The 9318-nt window shown below is 64.9% G+C and overlaps 2 protein-coding genes across 6 annotated transcripts; both read right to left on the bottom strand.

Moving 5' to 3' along the window:
* Window positions 1-23: 23 nt before the first annotated feature.
* Window positions 24-1109, bottom strand: UFSP1 (UFM1 specific peptidase 1 (inactive)). Its single transcript, XM_013060992.2, has one exon. The coding sequence runs from the start codon at window positions 551-553 to the stop codon at window positions 125-127; it is 429 nt and encodes a 142-aa protein (XP_012916446.1). The 5' UTR covers window positions 554-1109; the 3' UTR covers window positions 24-124.
* Window positions 1110-1203: 94 nt separating this feature from the next.
* ACHE (acetylcholinesterase (Cartwright blood group)) lies at window positions 1204-7006 on the bottom strand. 5 transcript variants are annotated; one of them, XM_045075031.1, is made up of 6 exons: window positions 6893-7001; window positions 5531-5776; window positions 4152-5235; window positions 3295-3779; window positions 2426-2595; window positions 1551-2311 (listed from the first exon to the last, which is right to left on the bottom strand). In XM_045075031.1, exons 3-6 carry the CDS (start codon window positions 5208-5210, stop codon window positions 2184-2186), a joined length of 1842 nt encoding a protein of 613 aa, XP_044930966.1. In that variant the 5' UTR covers window positions 5211-5235; window positions 5531-5776; window positions 6893-7001; the 3' UTR covers window positions 1551-2183. The 5 variants fall into 5 exon arrangements, with proteins under 5 accessions (XP_044930967.1, XP_044930966.1, XP_044930965.1 ...); XM_045075030.1 differs by having other exon boundaries at window positions 4152-5232; XM_045075032.1 differs by lacking the exons at window positions 1551-2311; window positions 5531-5776 and adding an exon at window positions 1204-1544 and having other exon boundaries at window positions 4152-5232; window positions 6893-6999.
* Window positions 7007-9318: the final 2312 nt, after the last annotated feature.

Below are 9318 nucleotides of genomic sequence, written 5' to 3'. Positions count from 1 at the left end.
CCATAATTAGCAGAGCTGCACCATTTTAGTGACTCCAAAGACCCAGGCAGCTTTTGCCTTGGAGTAAAGGGTTTATTTAGGTATGTTTGGGTCCAGAGATAGTCTCCATTCTGGGACCTGAGCCTCAGTCCAGGGCGTGCTGCTGCTTCTGGGAGTTGCAGCTGGTCAAACACAGGTTGTAGAAGGAGTTGCTGTCAAAGGCTGTGCCTACCTCTTTCCATCGTACCCACCCAGCTGCTTGTAGGTCACTGGGATTTTTCGGAACACCCCAGAAGTGAGGGTCCAATACCAGAACATAGGCTTCTGTGCCTGGACCCAGGCAGACTCCCAGTAAGGCCTTGGACCGGGCATCTGCATCTCCCCCAACCATTACAGGCCCCCCGCCCCCAGCGAAGTGGGAGTAAAGCCTCTCTAGTTCCCCCTGAAGCCCTGCTCCACGGGGTACGTGACACAGGCGTCCCTGGGGCCCTCCGAAGTGGTCGAGGCAGAGGCTGGCTTCTACACAACCAATCCAGCTCCGGGAGCCCCGGAACCCGGGGGGCTTGTCACCCATGTCCTCCAGAGCCGCCTGCACGGCGGTCAGTCCGGGCACGCCCGCGGGCCGGCCCTCTGGCCACGAGCACAGCGTCTGCAGAGTGCGGTAGCCGCAGCCCCAGCCCCGGTCGTCCAGGCCATCGCAGCCGTAGTGATAGTAAAGGTAGTGGCCCGAGAGCAGGGCCAGGCGAGCGGGGCCGCGGGTGGGCGGGGCCAGGCCCAGGTGGACGTCCTTCAGCGGCTCCAGGGCGGGCGGCGGGGTCCGAGGTCGGGCAGACGCTTCCTGATGGCGCGGACGGAACTCCGGCTCCAGCGCTTTCTCTCGGACCTGGGTCTTGAGCTAGCCGCCGGCAGGACCGGAGCGCGGGCTCTCGGGGACGTTCTCGCCGGTCTCCCGCAGCGCAGAGTCCCGAGCAGCAGCTGCGGGGAAAGCGCCACCCGCAGGGCTCCCACAATGCACCGCCGCGCAGCCGTCGCTACTGCGCAGGCGCGAGCCCCGCCTCGTGAGGTGGGGCGGCGGGCGCGGCCGGGTAGCGTGGTGGGACCCGGCACGCTCCGCCCCGCTCCTGAGGTCTGCAAGTTCGGGTGCCTGTCACACCCGCTCCGCTCTGTCTACTCAGCCCCGGTGTTTGAGGCCCGCTCCCCGCTCCCTAGTCGCGCACACTGCTGTGGCTGTAACAGTTTATTGGCAGCCCAGAGGGGCGAAGGCACCGCGGGGGAGGGGCTCGGCCCGAGACATGCAGAGGACGGGGAGCCTCCGGGGATACTCGGGGAGGGGGGCAGGGTCTAGGGCTCCTCCGTATTATATCCCAGCCCTAAAATAAGTATATACAGCTAGTGGGCCGGGCGGGGCGAGCAGGGCGGGGAGACGTGGGGGTCCCGTCTGGGTCACAGGTCTGAGCAGCGATCCTGCTTGCTGTAATGGTCAAACTGGTTCTTCCAGTGCACCATGTAGGAGCTCCAGCGGTGGAACTCGGCCTTCCACTGGCGCTCCGCCTCGTCCAGTGTGTCTGCGGCCAGGGCGCCCGGCAAGTGGGTTGGAGGAGGACAAGGGGAAGGTCAGGGAACGTACATGGTGGGGGGGGGCGTGAGTGCAGAATACAAGGAGAATGCAGGGGGGCACGCAGGACAGTGGAAATAGGATCAGGAGAATATGCGAAAGACAGAAGACCAGAGGACGGATGGGAGTGGAGGAGGGGCCAGAGCAGGATGGCGGGAAGGAAGGGGTGGGGGAGGAGAAAATGACCGGAAGACAGTGGGACAGAAAGGATCAGAAGAGGGAGGATCCGTAGGTTGGTGGGAAAAAGAGAAGAGACAGAAATGGTTGACTGTTATAGCCCCACTAGGGGGTGCTGTCTAGCGCCTGGCCCTCCCTCTGCCCCCGACACCAGGCTTCGGCTCCAAATAATTTTGTAAAAAAAGAAAATTGGCGTTTTCATTTCCATTTAGACAACAAAGGCGTGTGGGTCCCTGAGATGGGTCATATGTCACCACCCCCTCCCAGCCCTGGCCGGTCTGAGTGTCGGTTTGAGGAGGGAGGGTGCACTAGGTCGGAGATCCCTGAGTGGGGCCCTTCCCCACTGTCCGACCACTCATTAGAGGAGGGGCCCCCTGAGGCCGGGGGGGGGGGGGTGGGTAAGTGGCCGTGGTCACAACCGCAGGAGCCGGGAGAGGTGGAGGAAGAGGAGGAGAAGGAGGGGCAGGGGAAGGCCGGGCCTGGGCCTCGGGGCAGCCTCCCCATGGGCGGGGCCTGAGCAGGTGCTGGGAGCCTTCGAGGCTGGTGGGGGGAGAAGAGAGGGGTTACACCCGGCCGGCTCCCACTCCCCTCTCTCTTTTCGCGCCCCTTTTCTGCCCTCCTCCGCCCAGCCCCTGTCCGCTGGCCCCTGCATACCGGTGGCGCTGAGCAACTTGGGGAGGAAGCGGTTCCAGAAGGCGCAGGCCTGGGCGCGCAGCCCCCGGCGCACCTCCAGCGGCCGCAGGTTCAGGCTCACGTACTGCTGCGCTCCCGCCGTGTACGGTGGCCACTGCGGGACTTTGGGGTCCCGGGGGTCATTGGGGTCCCTTCGGAAGGAAAGGGAAGGCTCAGCCTCAGGCAAGCCTGCCCCGCCCGCCCTAGGGACTGTGGACTGGCGATGGACAGCAGGAGGAGGCAGGCTGCCCCCTGACCCGAGCCCTCTTTGGCTCCCTGGAGAACACATCCCCTCCTTCCCAACACCTCTTTAACCCTTCCCTCTGGTCTCCCGGATCCCCCATCAGCTAGAGCCATCCCTTTCCTCCTGCCCTCCCTCTTTCTGCCTTTCCCTCAGCTTTACTGCCCCATCTTTGTCTTTGTTTCTCCCATTTAAAACATCGCTAGGATTTATGAGCCCTTACTGTGTAAGCAGGCTCAGTCCTAGCTCTACAAACATCTTGTTTTTGCTTTTGACAACACCCGTGTGATGTCGGAGTTGTGGTCCCCTTCTTCGGACAGGTAAACCGGTGTGTGACTACATATACATGGGCAGTCAAATGCTACTACACATCCATGTGAATGTATCGCTGGCCTACCTGAACCCAGCGGTCTACAGTTCTAGCTCCTAAGTCCTACGGTAACTTCTTTGTCTTCCTGTCTCTCTTCTCCACGCTTCCCTCCCCCCTCTCCTGGTCGCTACTGGACCTGCCCTTTCGGTCTGTCCCAGTCTGTCCGCCTCTGCCTCTCTCCCTGTCCCCTTCTCTTGCTTCTCTGGCTCCTGGGGGCCTCCTCCCCTCAGTACTGCTGACCCTGTGCGGGCGAAGTTGGCCCAGTATCTCATCAGTCGCTGTGCAAAGGTTCTCTCCTCGGCCGTATAGTTTAGCGAGGGTTCCAGAGGGAGTCCAAAGATGAACTCGATCTCGTAGCCATGGGGCACCCCCATCCACAGGGGCCAGGAGAGCGTAGAGGCGCGGTGTTCAAAGATGTAGGCATAGACCCGAGCCCCCTGGGCAGCCAGTCGCCCAGCCAGCTGGGCCACGGGGCACACGACGTTATGGTCTCCCACGACATCACTCATGGCTTCTCTCAGGCGCGCTGGGTCCTCAGGGTGCAGCCAGTCTGTGTAATGCAGGACCACAGCCTCGGCAGCTAGGTCACTCGCCTGGGGGACCCCGACCCGCACCCCGGCCAGGAACTGGGCCCGGCTGATGAGAGATTCGTTGTCTTTGCTGAAGCCTGGGGCCCCGTAAACCAGAAAATAGGAGCCCTCATCCTTCACCACACCCACCAGCACCTGAAGGGACAGGATGGAGGGATGGGGGGGGGGGGCACAGACAGACAGGCAGACAGAAACAGATGGACAAAGAGCCAGAGAGATCAATAGTTATAGACCCCAGAACCATGGAGGAAAAGAGCAGGAAGTTGGGGAAGGGACAGAGAGAAAGAGAAAATATACCCATGTTTCCTTTTCTCTCTGCCCCACTGACCACCCCAGGATCTGAGCTCTCAGGGAGGAGGGGGGTGGCCATGGGGCCAGAAGCCCAGGCCTTTGGGAATTGGATCTTGAGGAGCCTTCATGCCTGGGTCCCCAGGGGCCTGGGGGCTGGGGGTGGGTGGGAGAACAGGCCTAGAGGAACCAGCTCCAACCCTTCCAGCCACTAGTCACCTGCAGACCGTGGAAGTCTCCAGCATTGATGAGGGCCTCGGGTGTGTCACTGAGGAAGTCTCCATCCACCACAGGCACGAAAGAGAAGCGGAAGACACTTTCCTGAGGCAGCACGTGCCACTCGTGGTCTACGAGGTCCTGAGCGGGCCTTGTCCTCAGGCAGGCAACCAGCTCTGTGTCATTGCCACCAGCACCCCCTGGGGGACAGCCTACGAGGCGGGCCAGCAGTGTGGCCCTGCGGCGGGCCTCTCCCACGCCCACCGTGGCCCAGGGGCCGTTGGGCGCACCGCTCTGCAGCACAGCCCTGTGGAAAAGGCCCCGGCTAGGAGGGGACAGCAAGTGCATGCCCACCGAGGCAGCACCGGCACTTTCCCCAAACAGAGTCACTGACGTTGGGTCGCCCCCGAAGGCGGCCACGTTCTCTTGCACCCACTGCAATGCCAGCCTCTGATCCAGTAGACCCACGTTGCCTGGGGCCTCCCGGCTCCCTGGCAGGGCCAAGAAGCCAAAGGCTCCCACCCGGTAGTTCATGGACACCAGCACGGTCCCCTCAGCCTGGGCCAGGAAGCGGCCGTCATACACGTCCAGGGAGGAGGCCCCGCTGTAGAAGCCACCCCCGTAGATCCAGACGAGGACAGGGGTGGGGGACGCAGGCCGGGGGTATGGTGTCCACACATTGAGGTAGAGGCAGTCCTCACTCAGCTCACGGTTGGGGTTCCACATCTCGGTGCCCTCGAAGCCGGGGTACAAGGTGTCCACATATTGGTAGCAGACACTTTGGAAGGCTGTGGCGTCCAGCACCCCCGGCCAGGGCCGCTTGGGCTCCGGTGGCAGAAAGCGACGGGGGCCCACAGGTGGCTCTGCGAAGGGGATGCCCAGAAAAGCGGAGACAGGGCCCCCAGGGGCCATTAGGCGGATGCCCTGCAGCCGGCCCCCACGCACAGTCACCAGCAGCTCCGGGTCCTCAGCCTCTGCCCTTCCTCCCAGGAGGAACAGGAGGAGGAGCAGGATTGGGGAAGCCAGGGAGGGCGTGTGCAGGGGACACCAGGGGGGCCTCATGGCTGCCAGGCCAGGCAGGCGTCTGCTGGGAGACAGAAAGGCAGAGGGTGAAGGTCTGAGGCTGCCAGGAGCGAGGAGATTAGGTAACACTCTTGCCCAGGGGTTATCGTGGAGCTGCAGAGGAGGTGGGGCAGGTTGGGAGACTGGAGAAAAACGGAAGGAGGGAGTCAGGCCAAGACAAGGACACAGGCAGACAGAGAAGCAAGAGGGGACAGAGATCGGGCATACACACGACACCCAGACAGACCAACGGAGGCAACAGAGATGAGGCCTGCCAGGCTATCCCTTCTCTTGCCCCACTGAGCGCCCACCACCCTCACCTCCTTCCCCTAGCTGGGTGGACTGCGTTGGGCCCAGCCGGAGCAGCGCAGGCACCCGCACCAGAGGCCGCAATCCACACACAGGCCACCAGACAGGGGCGGGGCCCTCACTGACGGGAGGCGCTGATGGGGAGGCTTGCGGTGGTGGTGGTGGTGGTGGTGGTGGTGGTGGTGGTGGTGGTGGCCTGAAGGCGCAGGCTCTCTTGAGTTGGCCAGGGTCGGGGGCGGCAGGGGGGGCCCTGGGGGCTGGATTGGGCATTCAAGGCTGTGGGAGCTACAGGTCTCGGGGTACCCCAAATCCTGCTTACTCCACACCCTGTCCCACCCTGCCCTGCCCCTCCTCATCCACTGTCTGGCACGGGGCGCTGGTACCCGTGGGTGCCGGTCAGCTGCGCACTCGTCTCGCCTAGCCTCAGCGATCAGGGTCGCCAGCCCCGGTCCCCCAGGACTGGAGTCCCCCATCCATCCGATGCTACGGGGCACGCTGCCGCCAGTGGGGGGCAGTAGAGACCGAGAAAAGAACGGCACTCCCCGCCCCGGGAGTCCGAGAGCCGGGAACTCGGGGCGGGGGTCTGGAGGCTCGCGGGCATTGCGGAGGGGTCTGAAGGGCGAACCGGGACGCCTGTGTTCTCGGAGCTCCGGAGATCCCCGGCTGCAGGGGCGAGGGCGCTATTTTGGGGCAGCAGCTGCTGTGGTTCCGGCATCTCCAGCCAAGGGATCAAAATTCCCCGGGTCGGAACTCCCCCCTCTCGCGGCGGTCACCTCTCACCCAGCCAACCCCCGCCGCCCTGAGGCTGGGGTGGTGGTGGTGGTGCTGGGGATTAACTAGGAAACCCGAGTGGGGCTAATTATAACTCGGGGCTTCCGCTGAGCCTCCCCTTTCCCCAAATAGAGACGGAGTCCCCGTGGGAGGGGGACGCCTGGGCCTCGGAGGGGGCTTCGGCTGAGCGCTGCGCAGGGGCGCTGGGGTTGCGGGATCTGGGTGGGGGGGGGGGTAGTCAGCCCGGCGCCAGCAACATGCGCAGCTCGGGTTCCGCCCCAAGGAGGGGGCGTCTTCCAGTGGCCCCACACTTGGGGGCGGGCGGGGGAAGGGGCGCTCGGGGGTCCCCCCCAGGAATTCGAGAGCAGAGGCGGTGGCCGGCCCTCCGGGGTGCGGGCTCCCGCGCGGACGACCGTAAGTATGCGGCGGCGAGGGAAGAGTTAAGGATGAGTGTGGGGCGGCGGGGGGCGTCGCTGGGCAGGCCGGGGGGCGCGGTGGGCGTCCCGCTTGGGGGGCCTGGATCCCTCCGGGAGCGCACATTTTCCCGGACGCGGAATGGGCCGCGGGCCGGGGGAGAGTCCCGGCCGGGGCGGGAGACTCACCTGAGGCGGCCGAGCCGGGCCGGGCCGGGCCGCGCCGGGAGCTGGAGGCGGCCGATGTTCCCCGGCGCTGGCTGAGCCGACTCTGACAGCCGCCGCCTCCGGCCCCCCGCACACACCCCCTCCGGGCCGCACGGCGCCCCCGCCCGCCCCCGCCCCCGCCCACTGTCTCCGCCCCCGCCCCTCCCCGCCTTCCCGGGCTGCCACCTCCCCTCCCTCTCCCTCCCTCGGAGGCGAGACCCAGAGACCCCGGGGGCCCCGGACGGACTCCAGTGCCAGACGCCGACAGACGGACAGACACATAGTGACACGACGGAAAGACCTGCAGCGGCGGAGCAGACACCCACAGTGACAGACGGACAGAAGCCGCGGAGACAGACACGTAGACGGACAGTCGCAGCCAGTGACAGCTCCAGACAAACGGTGACCGACAGTCACAGACGGACGGACACACACTCGGACACACTGACAGCCTCGGTCGGGACTGGGAGTCGAATAAATGCACATCCTTGGCCACAACACAACGGGGGTGGCTTGGGAGGACCCGCACGTGAAAGTGTGGCTGAGGACCCCGCTTAGGGGTCCGGGGTGGTACTGGCGGAGAAAAGGTGACGTGGGACATTCCTGGGGGATGAGGGCACACCTGTGGGAATGCAGATGAGGACACGAGATCACGAGTGGAAATGAAGGGGGGCCCCACGGAAGAAGACCCCCGGGGCAAGGGAGAGGTGACTCGGGGACACCCCAGAAGGCAAAACGTAGTGGCACGCGCGAGGCTGTGGGGCGAGGCCGCACTCTGCTGCCGCAGTGGAAACTTCCGGAACCCCCGCGGGTGGGTTTGCTCTGGTTCCCTGACGGGTGACCTGGGACTTTCGTCACCAGGGTCCGGTCGGGGCATGACATCACCAGACCAGGCTCTCATTGGCCGCCACGGCCGGCAGGTGGGAGCGGCCTGGCCCGGGAGCCCCCAGCCTGCTCGGAAGGGCCTGGGCCGCACGGACCCCACGACCCGCCCTCCAGGGGGTCACCCATGGGAACAGTGCGGCCGCGGCGGCGTCCCCACTCCCCAGGTGAGGGTGGAAAAAGCGTGCAGCGGTGTGCCCGCGGGAGTGCGCCCCTCGGAAAGGCCTCCCACTCCCCAGCACTGGGCTCCGGTGCCCACCACCCGCTGCGTGGGAGACCGGCCGGCGCGGGCAAGCGTCGGGGCGTGCGTGCGCGCGCGTGTTGGTGCGGGATGCTGCGCGTGGCGCGCGGGTGCGCGCACGTTGACTCGGGCGCCCAGCGTCCCGCAGCGCTCCGGCCCGCGACTGCCTGTCTGCGGCAGCTAGGGGCCGGCGTCCCCGGGTCTTCTCAGTCCCTGGCGGGGGTCGTGGGGTCCGCCCGAATCCAGAGACGTTCCGCGCCCCGGGCCGCGCGGTCCCGGCTCTCCAAGCTGGGCGCCCCCTCCCCCAAGCCCGTCCGCCCCGCGGGAACCGGCTTCCGCGGAAACCGGCCCCCGCAGGCGGGGAACCCGCGCTGGGTCCGCGGTCCGCTCGCGCGCGACGGCCGCCAGGTGGCGCCGAAGGGAGCCGCTTCGGGCCTCGGAGCCTGGGATGGAGCCGGGCGTGCGGAGATGAACCCGGCACGATCTGTTCCGTTCCCACCGTTTCTGCTGTCCTCCCTTCGCTCTTCAGGCTCTCCAAATGCCCCGCGTGGACACCGAGGTTCCTTGCACCCGCCTTTCAACGTCCTGGCCCCGCTGGTTGAGAGCTCCCCACTGATCAGATCACGTCCCCAGTTCCACTCCCTTAAGAGCAGGCATGCGGGCTGTGGGTTTGGGTAGGGGACAGAAAAATGGGCAGTCGCTGTTGCTGCGGGAGAGAAGGCCCTGGGGCAGGTTTCGGAGCGTGGTCATTATGAATTATTAGAACGGTGAAAACAAACTGTGATGAAGCCCCAGAGGCTTTCTCCAGGCCTGAAGCAATAGGGATTTGGGGCCCGCAAAAGGCCCTGATCGTGATGGGGGTTTGTCTCCTTGTCACTTTCCGAAACGCGCTGTAGCACGCGGTTGCCTCACCTGATTTTTTAAATCATGAGCTCCTAGGGAGGACAGGGACGGCTTATAGCCCAGACAGTTATCAACCAGTGATCCCTTACGTGGCTTAGAAGGTGAAAGGTATGTTGTGGGAGCTGGCCCAGCTCCTCCTTGGAGGGGCCAATGCTGAGTTCACACTGGATCTGCCTTTGAGTCAAGGACAAGGCACCCAGGATGGGCTGGAATTTCCCAGGGGAAAAGACCTTGTATTCAGCTGGGTGGGGGCCAATGGATTTTGTCAAAGGGAAATGGTGCGCCGATGTGTCTGCTGGGGCTGGAGTTGAGAGCAAGGACAAAGGCAGTTCCTGCCTCCTTGGGCATGGCATCCTCGGGTTAGTACCTGAGCGATATCCAT

Source organism: Mustela putorius, unplaced genomic scaffold (assembly GCF_011764305.1).
Source record: "Mustela putorius furo isolate JIRA1106 unplaced genomic scaffold, ASM1176430v1.1 tig00000139_pilon_pilon_pilon, whole genome shotgun sequence".
In the NCBI taxonomy this organism is placed as follows: domain Eukaryota; kingdom Metazoa; phylum Chordata; class Mammalia; order Carnivora; family Mustelidae; genus Mustela; species Mustela putorius.
This window is presented reverse-complemented; position numbering and strand designations above follow the sequence as displayed.

What these genes read in the sequence shown, in the direction of transcription:
- UFSP1 (XM_013060992.2), bottom strand. Translation starts at nt 553, where the DNA reads ATGGGTGACAAGCCCCCCGGGTTCCGGGGCTCCCGGAGCTGGATTGGT.
- ACHE (XM_013060985.2), bottom strand. Translation starts at nt 5,210, where the DNA reads ATGAGGCCCCCCTGGTGTCCCCTGCACACGCCCTCCCTGGCTTCCCCA. An exon ending in GAGACTTCCACGGTCTGCAG is followed by an intron (nt 3,780 to 4,151) that starts GTGACTAGTGGC and finishes CTGTCCCTTCAG; the next exon opens with GTGCTGGTGGGTGTGGTGAA. An exon ending in GCCAACTTCGCCCGCACAGG is followed by an intron (nt 2,596 to 3,294) that starts GTCAGCAGTACT and finishes TTCCTTCCGAAG; the next exon opens with GGACCCCAATGACCCCCGGG.